The 17,935-nt window shown below is 44.8% G+C and overlaps 1 protein-coding gene across 5 annotated transcripts in view; it reads left to right on the forward strand.

Annotated features, from left to right (window-relative positions):
- The first annotated feature begins 11 nt into the window (after positions 1–11).
- Positions 12–17,935, forward strand: part of LOC108028240 (protein still life, isoform SIF type 1) — an 84,370-nt gene continuing 66,446 nt past the window's right edge. For 2 of the 5 annotated variants that reach the window (XM_017099918.3, XM_017099919.3), the window contains exons 1-11: positions 12–124; positions 656–849; positions 919–1,037; positions 4,809–5,007; positions 5,243–5,398; positions 5,464–5,768; positions 6,491–6,843; positions 6,905–7,323; positions 8,646–8,814; positions 8,875–9,123; positions 9,188–9,317. In XM_017099918.3, the coding sequence (XP_016955407.1) occupies positions 18–124; positions 656–849; positions 919–1,037; positions 4,809–5,007; positions 5,243–5,398; positions 5,464–5,768; positions 6,491–6,843; positions 6,905–7,323; positions 8,646–8,814; positions 8,875–9,123; positions 9,188–9,317 (2,400 nt within the window). In that variant the 5' untranslated portion in view covers positions 12–17. Of the gene's footprint in view, positions 125–655; positions 850–918; positions 1,038–4,808; positions 5,008–5,242; positions 5,399–5,463; positions 5,769–6,490; positions 6,844–6,904; positions 7,324–8,379; positions 8,437–8,645; positions 8,815–8,874; positions 9,124–9,187; positions 9,318–17,935 lie in introns of all 5 variants that reach the window. The other 3 variants (XM_017099916.3, XM_050886717.1, XM_017099917.3) reach the window with 3 other exon arrangements.

Genomic DNA, 17,935 nt, shown 5'->3' on the forward strand with positions numbered 1-17,935 from the left:
GCTGCGCCAACTGCGCCATGGGTAACAAACTGAGCTGCTCCTGTGCCCCGCTGATGCGCAAGGCCTATCGCTATGAGGATTCCCCCTGGCAGAGCTCCCGTCGTCGCGATGGCCATCTATTGAGGTGCGTTTTGCTCTTAGCCCTCGGGACTGAACCACTCTTTTGGCCCGACTCTGTTTTTGTTCTCTGACTGCCGAAAACGAGGGCCCAACCACCTCCGCCACCACTACCAACTACTGAACCACAATTGAATTCGCTCTTTCGATAACTTTTTTCAATCCAACTAATTGCGTTCTTCTTCTGGTTTTTCTTTCTTTCACAAAAAAAAAAAAAACAAAATATGTATGATACAACTTACCAACTTACGACCAAATCGAACAAATATATGTACACCTCCAAACCACAAACACAAATTGATGCGGCCAACCACCAAACCACCACAACAACTACAAATGTATCCTGCTTCAACTTTTCCTTCCTACCTTCGACTGCAACTACAACAACTGTATCTACGAAATGTGTTTCTTTGTTTTCCCAATTATCCTCTCCAACCCCCCAATCAATGATTAACCCACCAATCGGAATTGAAACCAACCCACAAAAAAACAAAACACTAAAACAAATCATTGTTAAATCCTAATTAACCAACGATAGTTCGTTCAGGTTGTGGGCAGAGGTCTTCCATGTGTCAGCCAGCGGAGCCGGCACCGTCAAGTGGCAACAAGTGTCCGAGGATTTGGTTCCTGTCAACATCACCTGCATTCAGGACTCGCCCGAGTGCATCTTTCACATCACCGCGTACAACAGTCAGGTGGACAAGATACTCGACGTGAGACTTGTGCAGCCAGGTGAGTGCACATTCGTTGGGCGTCCTGCCAGCGGTCAGCTTATGGGAGTCCTGCCCCTTCGCTTTCCAGGTACACGCATTGGCCAGGCCTCGGAGTGCTTTGTGTACTGGAAGGACCCCATGACCAACGACACCTGGGGCCTCAACTTCACCTCGCCCATCGATGCCAAACAGTTCCGCGAGTGCTGTGTAAGTATTCTCTTACGGTCTGGCAAAGCAAACATTTTCGCATAGCGACGACAACAACAATGCCAATGAAAAACAAAAAGTATATATGATTTGAAAAACAACAACCACCTAAGAAAAAATGAATTCAAAACCAACCTCAACTGATACCGATACCGATACCGATACCGAAAAGAACCTCAGCCACCCCACAACTAATACAGCAACACTAACAGAGGTCTGGCGGCGAGCTGCAATCATGCCCGCCAGCTGGAGCACTCAGCTGAGCCACCACCCCGAACCACTGCCAAAATCAGAGCCACCAGAACCACCGTACCAAGCCAGAAAACCGAACCACCCACCCACAGAACACCCATTGACACACACACACAGACTTACGGTAGAAAAACACTGAGAGAACACGGTGCCGACCGAAATGGTGACGATTCAAGTGATAACGACCACGATTATGATGTTGATGCTGCCGCTGACGACGATGACAATGATAATGATAAAGCTGATAGTGCTAATGATAATTTGAGCCAGTTGATGTTTGCTTTGCATATAAAACACATCTCTCTAGCCATGTACTTTAACTATCCCCATTCAATCTCAAGGTTCAGTGCCGCAAGCACTCGAGCAATCTGAAGATGAAATCATAATAAAGCTCTTCATCCGCTCACTATCACCGCAGAGTCACGGTCACTGTCATAGTCACAGTCTCAGTCACACACTACGTTTATGCCAAGCACGAAATTTGTATTAGTTGACCATGACTGGTGAAGAAAGTAACAGAAACAGAAGTTGAAGGTTTTCAATATCACTTCCTAAAAGGCAATATCCTTTTTGGGAAGAGTTTTTCGAAATAATATTTATTTGAAAATAGCTTGTCGTAAACATAGTTACAATCACCATCGCAGTATAGTCCCCACATAATCGAAACTCTCTAAAACACTCACCATCACATAACTCTTCCCTGTAATCGCTAACTAGTTGGAAAACTTGACGATTTTAAGAAATTGGTTCGCTGAAATTTCAAGACAATTTTCATTCGTGTTTTGTTTACTTCAAAAACTGTTTTAAGTTGGAAATGGCGTTTTTCGTTTTCTAGTTTATTCCCTTTGAGAAATTTGGCCAAGTAAAGTATAGTCGTAGTATTTATAGAGACACACTCACACACATGCAAACACAAGCACACACTCAGCGACATGCATCTGAAAAATAACCAAAAGATAATTCATCAGTAGTCAGAAATTGAGGGAGGCATTTGAAGATGTGCAAATCTAGGATCTGTCCGATTTCCCAAACCCTTAAAAAACATGTAAATAATTAGAATTATGTAAATACATAAGTTCTCTTATTTTTATTGTCCTAAAATATCTTTTATAAATTGTAGAAATTCCCAACAGTACGATAATCCAAACTGATAACAAGTTCAGCTAAACTCTAACCCTCTGTACTACTTAATTTCTGACCCATTCTCATCCACAAAGCTATCATCTCCACGGACACATTTTAGACTGAAACTTGAACCCATCTTTGAACACACTTACCATACGCCTATTAATATTTAGATTCTAATATATTGTAGTCAGACATAAACTATCTGGACTAGCCAAGTCTAATAATTGTTTCGTTTTCTTTTCTTACTTTGCGCATCATTTGTTGCAGGTGTCTTACATTGTAAAAAAATACGTTAGTATCGCTTCATATTATTTCCTTCCCACTGTGTACAGTGTACATCCCACACAGCCACACACCAATGAGTAATTCTTGTTTCACCTAAGTGTCGTTTGATCGCCGATAAAGATAACAATAATGACGATAACAATAATATCCATGTAAAGTTCACCCTCCCTTAAACGAATTTCTCTGTTCAAAGCGCAGTGTCGGGCATGAGTAAGATTTTTCCATAAGTGTTTCACACCACAACAGCCACATACTGAGTGTCGTAATTGTTGTAAGCTTTTCTGCTCTATGTGTCCACCCACCACAAGAACCAACCAACCACCGAACCACCGAACCACCGAACCACCGAACCACCACCCACCGCCCCAGTTTTCCACCCACTCTCGTTTTCACTCTCAGTGCTCAGATATCTCACCTGAAGCTCCTTGTCCTAGGACTCATTTGTAAATGTGATTCATCCGAGTGTGAAGATGAACAGCGAAAACTATCCGATAATACCGAACACAGAAACACGCCACACAGATACACACCCACACACACACTAAAATTTGTTAAATGTATTTATATTATATATTCTTTCATTTCTTTTTCTCTCTTCTAATCATTTTTCGAAATCATTGTCGAAACACGCCAAACTCAAAAACTATAAATCCTTCGAAATATTTCATTTTTGACTGCATTTCATTTCGTACTTCAATTCGAAACATTTTCAAAAACAACCGATACCAAATGAAAACCGACGGATATGTTTCTTTCGAAATTTATGAATGAAAACACGCAACTCCAACAAACAACAAACAAAACTCAACTCAACAACAACTCAACTACAACAACAATACCAAAATCCCCCGAATAAAAACATTCTGAATGTACACCACGAATCTCTCTGAAATCTATTCTATATATGAACCCTCGTTTCCCCCTTCGAAATGCTTTTATTATCTAACAATAATTTTATTTAACTACTCTAAATATATATTTATGTATAAATATATTTTCAACTCGATTCGTTTGCATTTCACGTGTGCCACAAAACCGAAAACCAAACTAAATTTCCGATTGTAAATGAATAAATTAATTGAATGGCCGTAAATTAAATTAAAATTCGACCGCAATGATGATCGATCAACGATGTAAATAACTGTGGAATCGTACAACTGAAAATGCAAAAGAAAAACGCAAAACGCTTTAAAACAATCGCACGTATCCTCTACTACAATACCGTCACCTACCCCCTGCAATCCGTCTCCGACGAGCCCTAGTCCGATCCCCCGATCCCCACAATCCCGACAGTCCATCCTCCCCCACTCCGAGATCCCATGCAAGTGGGCGGTTTACGAATCGAAGCAACTTTCAAAAATCAAAGCCAGTATCACTCCAGTGAGAGCTAGATTTGATAGTTAGGATCAGAGTTAGTCGAAGACATAGCGCATATATATTCTTGGAGCATCATTTATCGCCTCGAAGGCGGCTTCCACGCAGGTTTCTGAAACCGAATCGAATCCAAGCAAACGCACATGCTTACAATAAATTGTTAAAGTTAACCCCAAATCAAAGTTGTATAATCAAAAGAAACGTTAACGCTAGGCTAAGTGAATGTTCGGCTGAAACACGGCTATATCGCTATATAGAACAATCAGTTATCGATTACTAAATTGCGCCAAGTGCCAAAGAGACAAGGCGCAGCAACTAATTTTAGCCAAACCCAATCTTGGTGTCCCAAACACTCTAATTTCCAATTTAGCAACTCTATCACTATCTAGTTATTGTACCAAAGTAGAACCAGGCTTTTAGCACCCAAAGTCAAGCTTCAAACTCTACTTCCTGCACCTGCTCTACTACTGCTACTCGTAGACGTTCTCTAAGATTGTTTAAGAACACTATCCTTTAGTAACTTAATGAAAACACACAGACACGCCAACTTCGCCGAGCTGCTGAAGGCAACTCGAGCCACAGGTCTCCACGGAGACTCGAACCCAGACGATAAGCTGGGTGTCAAACAAAGATTTGTGTAGAGGAAGAGACAGCTTAGAAAGAGGAGAAACCGCACACACAGAACCTTGTAATCCCAATCAACTAACCTAATGATAGTGCGACGTTTTACAGTCGCCTTCTTTCAAATTTTCACGAAAGGCCTCGTCGTCGTACTCGCTGAAATTGGACCCCCCCGGCAAGGGCAAGGTGAAGGCCAAGCGAAAGCCGCTCAGCACTCCGGCGTCGCCATCTCGCGTCCGCCAGGAGCCCCAGTGCACCTGCATGTCCGCCGAGCAGTATGCGCGCCTGCGCACCGATCCCCGTGTTAGAGGTGAGATTACTACTCCATAAGCCCCGAGATAAAAAGCAATCCAGCAAAAGAAAGCAAGAGAGTCCGAAAACCCGGAAAGATAGCCAGTTTTACTTATGATTTAACCCAACAACCCGTCACCCCAAGCCCCGTCCAAGTTTGTAACTCGAACATTTGCGAACTCAGTGCTTAGCGACTAGGCGACAAGATCCACCGCATCCCCACCCATCAAAACTCACCGCCATCCTCATTGCAGGTTCATCCACTTTGCCGCGAAACGTCGGCTCGCACCGCATCACCGACGTCGACGGCCAGCAGCAGGTGGGCTCCGGAAAGGTGGTCAGTGCGGTGAGCAGCACCTCGCTGTACGACAACGTGGCCAGCGGAGGTCCCGGCCAGGCCCAGGGCGCAGGTGAGGATCCGTGGAGCAACCAAGGAACTAACTCTGACTTTAATTTGAACCTCCCCCTGCTTCAGATACCCTGCCGCGTCAGATGAAGGGCGGCCAGCAGGACAGACAGGATGTGGCCAATGCCGGGGTCAACACCAACACTCCCGGCGTCATCGTCACCGGAGTGGGCAGCGTGGGCAACGACATGTGCGGCCAGAACCACGTGGGCTCACAGGTGGGCAACGACGACCCGGCCGCGTGCCAAATGGACATGGATCTCTCCAAGAGCGAGGGCACCCAGGCCGGCGGAGGGCTGCACCAGAGCGTGGGCACGTGCACCTCCTCCTCCAAGGGAACCGGCACCCGCAACAAGGACTTTGGCGATGATATGGTGGGTTCACTGTCAAGTCCTAAGCATACATACAGAGAAGCTGCCTTTCACTGACAAATAGGAAATTTCATTTTGGAACTATCAATCTGATTCCGAGACAGGAAACGATAAACTTCTTTTAAGAATCTTTAGGGAACGTTAGATTGGCTGGATTGGATAAGATACATAATTACTAAAGGTGTCAGTCTTAGAAGGCACATTAAGGCACAATTTGATTGAACTTACAATAGTTTTCTTAAATTTGTAAGCAATTTAAAGTTGAATTTCCAAATAGAGAGTGGTATTTTTTTTATTTTTTAGTAAGGGATTTGTTTTATGAATAGAACATATTATGTAGAATACTTCTGGATAGTTTTCAGCGCAACTTTAAAGTAAATATCGAAGGCTGGGTTTTATAAATTTGAATAAGTCTAAAACATAGTTATGTTAATAATATGTCATTATTTTAAAAGTTTCAAAAACAATTAACTTAATTACGACGTTCTTATGAGTTCAGAGTAAGGTTTAAGTAATGGAAAAGTAATAGGAAAACATTTTTTGCAATCTTTAAAAGGGCAATCATAAATTCATAGATCATAAAACATCAAATTCCTGGTAAAAGCCTGAAATCCGAACTTGTAGCTGCCCAATGCCGCTTTTAAGCCACCTTTCTCGGTGTGCACCCAACGAGCTAAGCCACCCACTAATGCACCACCTGCACGACCCCCACTCTTGACCCACAGACACGCGACGCGCACTCGCACGACATGCACCAGCATAACGTAATCAACAACAACACCCGGCGGAAGACCAAGAGCACCGAGGACATGAACGTGGACACCAGCACCCTGAAGCGCATGCTGAAGCCGATGCCCAGCACCGAGTCGCCGGTGACCTCGCCGGAGATGGGGCGTCGGCGCTACAACTACTACAATGCGAACGCGGCCCAGACATTGGGCCACCCGCCGCACATGCACCAGCATGGCATGGCGATGGGCATGGGCGGCGGCGGAGGAGGAGGCGGTGGCCACCACATCATGAACAACAACACGATGGGCCGTGCCAGCAGTCAGTCGTCGCGCTTCTCCGGCTCGAGGTGGGTGTTCTTGTTGGTTTGTTGGCTACACTTGCATCTAACTGAGCTCCTTGTCCCCCAGATCCTCGCATGAAATCGGACGTGGCTATCCACCGCGTAATCTTTACCTGGAGCTGGAGCGGGAACGCAGCTGCATCGAGGGCTCGCCGCCCTCCGACAATGTCATGTTCGACAACCAGTGCTATGCGACCACTCCGAGCTCCAGCAATGGCAACTCGGACCAGGACCAGTCCTACGGGCAGCAGCAGTCGTCGGGTCAGCATCCCCAGCAGCAGCAGGGACCTCCGCAGCGCTCCTCGCGCCACCAGCACCATCATCAGCAGGCCCCGAATGTGACCCCCACCCCGGGGTCGCCCACCTCGCGGCTGCTCCTCGAGTACGAGATGCATCTGAGGAACACCCTGGCCAAGGGCATGGATGCCGAGTCCTACAGTCTTCACACCTTCGAGGCCCTGCTCTCGCAGAGCATGGAGAATCTGGGTGAGCTGGCTCGAGATCCTCGAGATTAGACCATGTTTTGTTACCATTTTTGTTTAGTTTTTTACTCACTTTGTTTCTCGTTGTTGTGGTAGCTGAACGTTTTGTTATTCCGTTTCTTTCGCTTCGCTTAATTGAATTTCTTTCTTAATTAGCTTTTGGGTAGCGAAATTCACCGGCAAACGTAACAACCTGTCAGGCAGTCAGTCAGTCCGCGGAAGCCAATCGAACCCATGTCAGCGGCCTGATAAAGTCAGTTGCTTGGTTCGGGGGCAGGTGGTCTGCCTCGGCATGGCTTGGTAATCTGATTAAATATAGTAAGAATGGGAATGTTGAATGTGGTAATCGAGAGGGATTGGCAGAGGCCTGAAAAGGCAATAAAGAACTCCAAGGGAAAAGGGTGAAAATATTCAAGTAATGTTGGAGAGGCATACCCGTTCATTTTAAAGCGTTGAAATAATACCCAAGGGATTATTTTTGAAATCATTTATGCCAAACGGCTTGTTTTTGTCTAATATTAAATGGCATTTGAAATCATTTAAAAAGTTGTAAAGTTGTAAAGTTGTAACCGGCTTTATGTTACATTTTTATAGATTTTTTTTCAAAAGATATCAGTAGGTCCTAGAGGTTTTTATAAGTATTCCTTTATTTTTATGTTATAAGAAAAGTTCTTTAAAATAGCTTAGAAGTTGCTTTTGTAATGCTAGCTTGTTAAATAATAGATAACATTACAAAAAAGATGTTAGGATCCAAGTTCAAGTATTTATTTGCTCTCTAAAAATCAAAGTGTATAACTGCAGTTTTCTAATTTGCATTGCCGTGCGGCTAGTTTATTAGAATTATCTAACATTTTTACCTTGCTCTTCCGTTTTCTTAAAAACAAATATTTAAAACTTCCTTATTTGTTAACAATATGCCATAATGCTATCCATGTCACTTCATAAAATGCTCATCCATTACTCTCCTCGCATTGCCCACCGACACATCAACAACAACTACCAACAACACCACCAACAACTAAAATAATAACAACCACAACAACCCAACAACCATCATCAGAATTCGCTGAAAGCCTACCCGGATCGAACCAGCGCAGCCCATATCCACTACGTAGGCGTAAGTAGTTCCATTCCAAGTCCGAGTCCGCACGATCTCTTCCAGATTCAAATGCTCTAGCCAACTCTCACTCGATCACGATTCGATGCGAATTGAAGCCATAAGTCGATTGCATTTGCCTGCCTAGATTTTGGAATGCCTTCACCTAGGATTGAATTAGTACACTAAATCGAATCGAACTAATTGCTCTAAAACTATCTTATCCACAGCCAATGCCAAATCCTCCACATTGCCATTGCCGCCGCATCGACCACTATCTACTATTCGCGATAAGGAGAGGGATCGCGATCGTGACGGCTACTACAGCGATCGCAATGAGTTGATCAGGGAGCGGGAACGCGAGCGCGATCGTGGCTATCTGTCAGATCATAATTCTAGGTGAGTTATCAGGAATATATAAAATGGTATTCCAAGCTTATTTTACGAAATTTTCAATAGTTTCTCCAACTCGCGTTGCGCATCTTGCATTGGCGAGTCGGCTCGGGCCCAGTGGTTCCGCCACTCGGATGGCTGGCGTTCCGGAAGCTCCACGATAGGATCCGGATCGGGTCACGGCATGATGACCCAGCAGGTTCCTGGCTCTGGACACAAGCGTTCGCCCTGGGATTCGCTGCCTTCGCTGCGACAGGACAGCAGCCTCAACGATTCGGGGTACAAAAGTGCTCGTGCCGATTCCCTGGAACAACGGTGAGTTCATGTATAAACTTTGACATGATACAGATTTATCTTACCATTTTATTTTGTTTCTTAGTGCCGAGTTCATACGTCAGGATAGTTTGCGATCGGAGTATTTAAGCGATCGTGAGTCACGCTACGGAATTGTTCAACAGGCTTCCATTGAGAGCACCGATTCGAGGATGTGCTATCTAACTTCATCAGAGGTGAGTGCTCTTCTCGAAAAGTGATTTTCTTTTTGGTGTATGGATGTGTGCTTGATGAAAAATTTTAAATATATGAAAAAATAACTCATTTGAGTTATTTGCCATTAGGTGTAAGATTATAAATACCGTCTGTTCTCATATTTTCACTAGATAAAAGCTTTGTCCGACTGAACTTTAATTAATTGGGATATTTGAAAGATAGTTGTAGATAAAAATTACCATGTTTTTATTATGTAAAATAGCATCTCAAATTTCATATTTAAGGGACCAATAATTATAACATCTCTGATCTTATACAATACCAAGCTTAAGAACTTGCTTAAAAAGTTAATAAACACTTAAATTGTGTAAAACATTTCAAGAGAGAGACTCATCAATGATAAATTACCTAAGCAGTAAAGCTTAGAAATTACACCTCATAACAATTTCAGCGACTGCATAAGAGAAAGTATACCCAGCCGCTTCCTTGACCTCGCCCACATAAATATTACATTATTCACCTTAAGTAAGAGTCCCCAACAAGAAAGGCGCCTCCTCAATATTGCATTACCCACTCCAAAAGGACTGCCACGAAATGTAATTTCCCACTCCCCTTCGCAGAGAATGCAATTTCTTAACCGAACGCTCAGCATTCGTCATAAGCCAGCATCCGACATCAATTGCTCGAATTCAAATTCTCGTTGGCAGGGCTCCGTACTCCAAGCTCCGCCCTGTGCCGCCCACTTTCGCCCCTTGACCCCTCGACCCGCCCACTCGGGGGCTGTGCTATTTATAGAGAGCCAACTGGGTCAACAGTGGCAACAGAAGCTGTAACACTAACAGCGCCGACTGCTCTACCTTCGAATGTTAGGCCCAAGCCGCGGTTACTTCCTCGATTTGAGGGAATATAAGCATATACATGGCATATATTTTGTGTGTATTTGCTTATTCAAAGCCGAAAAACGGCGAGGCAACGAGAAGGGAAAGTCAAATGCAGCATAAATGATATTTTTAGTTGCAGCCCCAAAGCTGACCCAGTTCACGTTGATTAAAAACAAACTGCCACACTCACACTCCCGAACACCTAGAGAGCAGGACGACAGGCGCAGGACTCCCAAGCCGACAACAGGATGTAGGGCCCCGAAATACTTTCTCTTTCCCTGCCTCTTTCCGCCACTTGCAACTCCCCGGGATGATGGATGAGCCTGCTAAGGCGATGATGATGATGATATACTACATCTATGCACTCTATTCCCCGTTTGCCGGCTACGCCTTCGACGAGTGGCCAAGTGGGCGTGGTCCCGGCATATGCATATTAATTGGCCACTCAAGAAATTTGTCTAGTTAGTGCCAAATTTATATGTCGCCTTGACACTAATGAGGCTGCAACTCTACTTGCATCCCCGCTGGGAAGCAGGGGGATTTTCCATTGTTACACTGACACACAAAAGGGAGAACTGAGTTTAGCTGCTGCTCTTCCCCCGAAAGGCTTTTCCAGCTTTTCTGCTGCGGCGCATGCGCCCTAGCCCAATTCTCTCTCGGCTCCGGTCAGTTGGCTTTCCAGGCTTTTCCCTTTCCAGCTGCGAAAGCTTCTCTTTCGCCGCTGCTTCTGGCTGCTCTGCCGCTTTTCCCGCTGCTGCGATTTCCCAGTACCGTTCGCGCTCCGCTCCGCTTGCCGCTGTCATTGCTGCTCTGCTGTTTTGCTGTTTTGCTGGCGATGCGCTAACTTTTGCTCTGTCGTTTTATAATCAACCGAAATTCCGATTCCGTGGTGTGTGTGCCTGCGTACGTGCGTGTGCCTTCCTGCGTGTGTGTGTGCGTGCGCGTGCCAGATTTGCAAACTTACGAAAATATTGCAATAAATAAAGTTTTTCCGGGGAAAGCCCAGGACCGCACAAACTTGCTGCAAGAGATTCTCCTGTCGCCGCCGCCGCCACACAATGGAAAATTGTGTATAAAAATTGTTTTAAAATTCAGCCATCGAGCGGCAGTAACTGCACTTTTCTCTCATGTACATGTACGGCAGGCGTGCGTGTGTGTGTGCGAGTGAGTGAGTGAGCGGCGCTCGAAAGTATGCAACGTGTGGAAAAATTCGCTTTATTGCAATTTTGTTGAACGTGAAAGACAGACAGCAAATAGCAACTAGCTAGAAGCAAGCAGCAAGCAGCAGCAGCAGCCAGCAGCAGCAACAACCATCCAGCTACCAAAACTCAACGCGACAATAATAATAACAATAAAAGGAGAGCTACAAGCACGTTAAGCAAGTAAATGTCAATAAAAAGCAAGCATAAAAAGAGGCCCAATAATGGCAGACAGTGAGTGAGTGTTTTATGTGTTTTTGTGTGTCAAGCTGCGATTAAACGCTTGGTTAATCTCCCCCAAGACCTGCTCGGTTGCCCAAATCAAAAGGGATCCCCGGCCAGCCAGCCAGCCCATTCACATGATAATAAAAGTAAAACTGCCACCAGCACACAGTGCGTATGAGTAATGTTGATGGGCAGAAGAGGAGGGGGCAGAGTCATCATGGCGTATGCGTGATGCGAGCACAAATCTCGGCCTAATGCAGCTCAGGCCAGCTTTCAATTAGTCCCGGCCGCAATCGACAAACTGCAAAAGTAAGCCCCTAGAAGAGGTTCTGTGCAAAATAGAGCAAAAACTTGGCCAAATGCGATTAAGAAGAAACCACGTTTTCCTCAGTCACGTGTGTGTGTGTGAGTGAGTGAGTTTTCCTCGGTGTTTGTGTGCGTAGATGTTGTGTTTTGATAAGCCAGCCAAGTTTTCTATTGCAAATGTGTTTGTGGCCGCCGGCGAAAAGCGGTCTTTCTATGGCTGCCCGAAAAACGGCAACCATTGATAACTAAGTATGGTGATAATGATAATGTCGCAGCCATTAGATAAATTGAATGGAAATGAAGAGGAAGTTGTGCTCCTGAAAAGGCTGGCTATTCCCAATTGATTCGACCATTAGGGACATGTGGCTCCCAGGCACGTTTAAGCCCACCTATTTCCGTGCTAGACAGAGACCACTGTACTGGGACGCTGAGCAAACACGGCTAAAAGTGCTGGGCAATGTTTGAATAATGTAAATCGCCTGCTGCCAGCCCTAACATGCCGCCGAAAGCTTCGTGAAAGCTTTTCTGTTAAGTAAGCGAGAAACGTAGTGGGGAAACGCGGGTCTGGGATGTTCAAAAGGGGGGTTGGTCGTCCTTTGAGGGGGATTTAAAAGCTTTGCGCTGTCCACAGGATGTGGCAATGTGGAAAGCGGTGCAAAGCGGGGCAAAAGGGGTACACCAAACCGGGCTGCTGTTAAGCTCCTTATGAGCCCCTGTAATGGGAGAGCCCTGTCCTGTCCTGTCCGATGGTGTGGGCAAGTGTTCCTGCCAGTTGATGAATTTTCAAGAGAAGTTCCCCCTTTTAATTGTGAATTTTTGATACAATTTCTGTGTGTGCGCCCACTTCCTCAATGGGACATCATTATTATCTGAAATACTGAGCCCATTGGATAGATGGCTCTCGATGGCATATTTTTGTCTGGCTGCGAATAGTTTTTGGCCCCTGAAAATTTCTGCTGATAATATAATTTGACTAAACTGTCAGCTCATTGTGTGCATTCAACATTTTTTCACGCCAACAGAACGAGAAAGTTTTTATGACACTTTGGCAGGCCAAACTTTTTTCCACTTCAATTATTTTTTTTTGCTTTTGGGGAAAATTGAATGATAAAGTTTTCCAACCCACTCGTTGGCGTATTGATTACAACTTCTGCATTTGGCATTCAGCTCGATTGGCTTAATGAGCTTGCATAATTTAAAGTACTTAAATATTTACAATATTGACATTCGCTTTATTTGCATTTGCCCACCCCGAAAAATAAAATGGACGAGTCCCCGGGCAGTTCGCGGCCATCGAAATGATCAATCAAATTGATTAATTACCCCCCATGAAGCGACAACACAGGCAACACCAAATTGAACACATTTTAAATGCGTGGCAAGACATTAATTTATGCGACTTTGTGGTTTTTCTGACTGACACCAAAAAGACGCTGCCCCGAAAAAGTAAAAAAGAAGAAATAATGAAGGAAGCCAGGGAGGATGACATTCATTAGGCTAAGAACAGCTATCGAGAAAGGACCTGGGGGCGATTTGGCAGAAGGAAAAACTGTGTAAACACATAAGCCACTTTGGACCAGTTCAGTTGAGGATTCCGGCTTAGCCCCCGACTACTTTTCGACTTGTTTGCGGGATGGCTTTGCTCATTAGCTTTATGTCCTTATCGGGGGAATTCCCTTTTTTAATTTTGTTTAATTTTCATTTTCGCACCTTTTTTTCCGAGTCGCTGCCACCATTTCCACCCGCTGATATCATTAGGGCAAATTGATGAGCGCGCTGCCAAACAGCTGAGGCCACGCAAAAAACAAAAGCTGAAAACTTTGAGCCGGTGTGTGGGGGAATCCCCGTGCAGCGCTAAATCATTTGGCACAGAGCATTTCAAGCAAATTGACGTAGAGCAGGCTACAAAAAAGGGAAGGAAACCGAGGAAAAAACGGGGAAAAGCTGCTCGGGAAAAAAGGGCCCAGTCAAGAGAGAGATGCTCAGACGTGGAAATTACAATTTGGCTAGAGACGTATCCCGCTTGGCCCCTGCCTCCCCCGCACGCTTGACATTCCATTGACATTTCAATAAGTGAAGAAACTAATTTTTGTATTACAAGCTTCTTGGGGGAAAAAGTTTCTCATCTTCAAACTATTGCCAAGGCAGGCGGCGGCAGAGAAGGCTAAGAAAAACTGCAATATTAATTTGCAGCGAGTGCATTAAGGCGGGCGGGGAAGTGGGCGGGCGGCGTTTGGCGGCGTGGATAGAGGTGAAAGGGGGGGAAAGTCTTCTGCTGCTGTCAGCGAAAGTTGGACGTGGACAGTTGGCCAAACTATTTGACACAAAAATAACAGTTTTCTTATTTGCCGCTGACCAACGAACTGAGTTTTTTCTCATTTCTTCTTCTAGTTTCTCCTTTTTTATTTGAGTTTTTGCCACGTATTTCTGGCGCAAAGTTCGGAACTAAGTTCCATCCTCTTCTGTTTTTTTTCTCATCTTGCCACCGGTTAGTTAGACAGCAGCTTTGATACTCAGGCCAACGGCAAAAGAGAGCTGTCAGCAGAAGTTTGCACAACTCACGCACGCGGTGGGAACATATGGACTACCATATATGCACCACCGCAGGATTGGGTGTAAAATGGAACCATTATCTTATTAAGGGCCAGCTGACATTTGCTTAAGGTTTCACCAGCGCTCTGGTTCCAATCAAGGCTGCATCTAGCCCGTGCTGACATGTACAAAACATTTATAAAATGCTCAGTTGTGCAGCCATGTCTTCTCAAACTAAATGGAGATAAATAAATATAGTGTCACAAGTCCATTATTATCGTGATAAACAAATACAGGCAGTTGTAAAATGGTTAACAGGCTCCTGGATGTTTATTGTTGAGGATTATATTTTTAGTTCTTTTTGTTGGTTTTAAGTAAGACATTTTATTATTTCCCTAAGTGCTTAAGGCATCCTGCGGTCTATAAACTTTTGTTAAGCATACTTCCTTTAAGTTAACTAGTATACAAGTCTATAATTATTAAGAATATTTTGTTCCTGTGATTATATGCAGATTTTATAAGATGATACAAAATAAAGAGTAATCGATGAACCACTGAGTAGGTAAATGACTAGTCTGAACTGACTAAACATATTTTCCTTTTGAAAAAGTACTCTAAAATTCGGAATCAACTCAATAAAAAACCTTTAAATTTTGGGTGGCCTTTAAGAGGTGCTTGCGAAATGGCATGGACGATCCTTAGCTGCTCGCTAGATGCCATATCTGTCATGAAGTGTGGATATAAACTGCAGTCAGCTTGTGTTCAATTCCATTCCATTTTTTCTGCAGCCGCTGCCGCCATCTTCTTTGCCAAATGACATTATGAAATGCTGAAAGCCTTGAGCCAAAAGTTGTCCAAGTACCAAAGCCGATGGTGAGGGTTTGGTTTGGATTTAGCACAGGGAGCCCGAGTTGGGAAGAGCGGGAGATGAGCTGTTCTGCTGGCTGCCTGGAATTCATTTTCATTTCTCGATAATTCTTTTGGCTGCTGGCCGCATGTGGTGTGGCCCCAACGTGTGGGTGTGTTTGTGGGTAACACATGGCCAAGAGTGCCGTGGGAGTGGCCCCCTTTATTCCCCCTTTTTGCGGTGGCCGAAAGCAGCTCAGGGCATTCCGATGCTGGCTTATGAAATTTAAGCGCATTTGCCCGGCAACCCAAATAAGAAACGGATCGGTCAGAGCTGGTTGGTTGGCTGGCCAGGATGGATGGCTCATTAATTGCCCGGGGAAACGAATGCGAATATATGAATACCTTAATGTCCTTGGCTACTTTGGCATAATTTAGGGTCTTTCGACAACTCGATGAGAGATGCACTCGACGCTCGGGCGCCCCCTGAAAGGGATTTAAAAACACTTACACAACTTTTCACTCACAGTCCTCTCGCCTTAAGTACGCCCGAGAACTTTCAAGCCCCGGCGAACTAAGGAGAAAAAAATAAATAGCCGGAGTGCAGAAAAAAGCAAACTTTGCACATGCTTCACAAGGAGTTGGAGTGCTACTTTCCCTACGCTTTCTCCGCCTGTCCATTGGCGAATTTCTCTCAGAAACGAGCCCGCCGCATCGAAGACATGCAATGAAACCGAGAAGATTTCCATTTCAGCACTTTAATCGAGAAACACCAACAAGCAGCGCCGATATAAAGTAAAAACTGAGTGGGAAATGAAAACCACGTAAGATGATATCATACAGAGAGAAGTTAAAAAGAAACATCAATGAACAATGGGGTGTGGAAGTGGGGGTGGGGTGTTGCCAGGGGGAAGAGCTCCTGAAATTGGGCTGACGGAAATGGCACTTTTACACACACGCTCTCAAGTGCAAATCAAGTTAACCGAATAAAAAGCCGCTTCCTGGCTGCCATTTGGCTTGTTTCGGCGCGGTCCTTCGCCCCCCTCGCCGCCTTTGCCGCCTACGCCTCTTGATTTCTTCCTTCCTGCTGGGGAGCACAGGTCCTGCTGAAATGGCAAACGATGTCGTTCCGTTTCGTTTTCGTTTCGTTTGCCACTGCTGGCGCTGCTGCTGCCTTCGCCTTTACCTCCATGTCAAAAGATTATACCCGCGCAGTCATAAAAAATAATAAAATGTGCAAAAAACGCACAACTACAGGGGGGCGGAGAGGGGGGTAAACTTGCCAAGGTTCACATGAGCGCACACATGGGTCCCCCCCCCCCACACACACGCAATTCCTTGTGTGTAACATGTAAATGTCGTTTCGGCATTCGCGCATTTTAAGCTGCCATCCCACAACTGCTCAGCACCTCACAACTCACCCGCCTGAGCAGGTGCAAAGAGAAGGGGTGACCCAGGCGAGGAAGGGGTTGTGGGCTTGGGAACACGACCTTCTTCACCTCGACAGCTTCGGCAGCAGCAGTTTCTCAGCTTGCCAGCTTCCCGGGCCTCATTTTGGCACCTCGACAGTTTTGCTCCTTTTTGGCCGCCTGGCTGGCTGTTGCCCCCTTAATTGGCATGTGTTCAGCATTTTGTACATTTTTCGCACAGTTCGCAGAAACGCCACGCCCCCCGCTCAGATTACCTGGCCATGGGCAATGGGGCTAAAGATATGAATATAATTAAATGTTACAACTACATATTTGCCTCTGCTCTTATACAGCCATGTCTCCTCGACTGAAATGTCCTTTGAGGTGTTTATACTGGGGAGCCCCTCGAAGGAAATAAAGCCATCAACCAAATTGGTTGGGTCTCCTGCTACAAAAATAAATAAAGAAGAGGCAAGAGCATTGCCTAAGACTTGAATTCCATTTAGCTCGGCTCTCATTGTTGTTGGTCAACAATTAAGAACAATGACAGCGGCAGATTAGGTCCTTAAGTTGAGAAATTAAGTTGAAATTGAAATCCCCGGGAATTGAGTTACCCCAAAAAGTTCTAAATGAGGAAAGCGCGCGAACACGCGGAGGTTGTAGGAGCCAACTAAAGAAAACTCAAATAAAAACTATGGAAAATGGTAACCGAGTGCCTTCATTGCTGGCTGATTGTGTAGGAAAAGGAGGGGAAAATGTGGAAAATATAAAGGAATGGAGAGGAAGTGTAATATAACTCTAATGATGTACTGAATGTAAATTTGCAAGGGTTTCCAGCTAATAACTCCTGGGGAACTTTATTGTGACACTAAAAAATATTATTAACTTATCTCATTTCTCTCGCTATAAAAATAGTTCTTATTGATAATGTACTGGAATGACCCCAATTTGCTGGTCAAATAGCTGTCTCACTTCTATGAATTCATATTTTGACTTTGATTCCCTGTCAATAAAACCATTATACGTCGCTGTGAAAGTCAGTGAATGCAAATCAGAATCGCCATAAGGATCAGCGAATGAAATATGCAAATTTGATTGCCTACTTTCTGGGGCAATTAATATTTTTCCCTCGCTGGTCGCCCTGCAAACAAGCTCTGAAAAATCCAATTTGCATAACTTTTTGGCCAGCATCAAATGCCAATTTATCTGCACTGGAGATTGTTAACTCCATGTGTGTGCC

This window comes from Drosophila biarmipes, chromosome 3L, assembly GCF_025231255.1.
Source record: "Drosophila biarmipes strain raj3 chromosome 3L, RU_DBia_V1.1, whole genome shotgun sequence".
In the NCBI taxonomy this organism is placed as follows: domain Eukaryota; kingdom Metazoa; phylum Arthropoda; class Insecta; order Diptera; family Drosophilidae; genus Drosophila; species Drosophila biarmipes.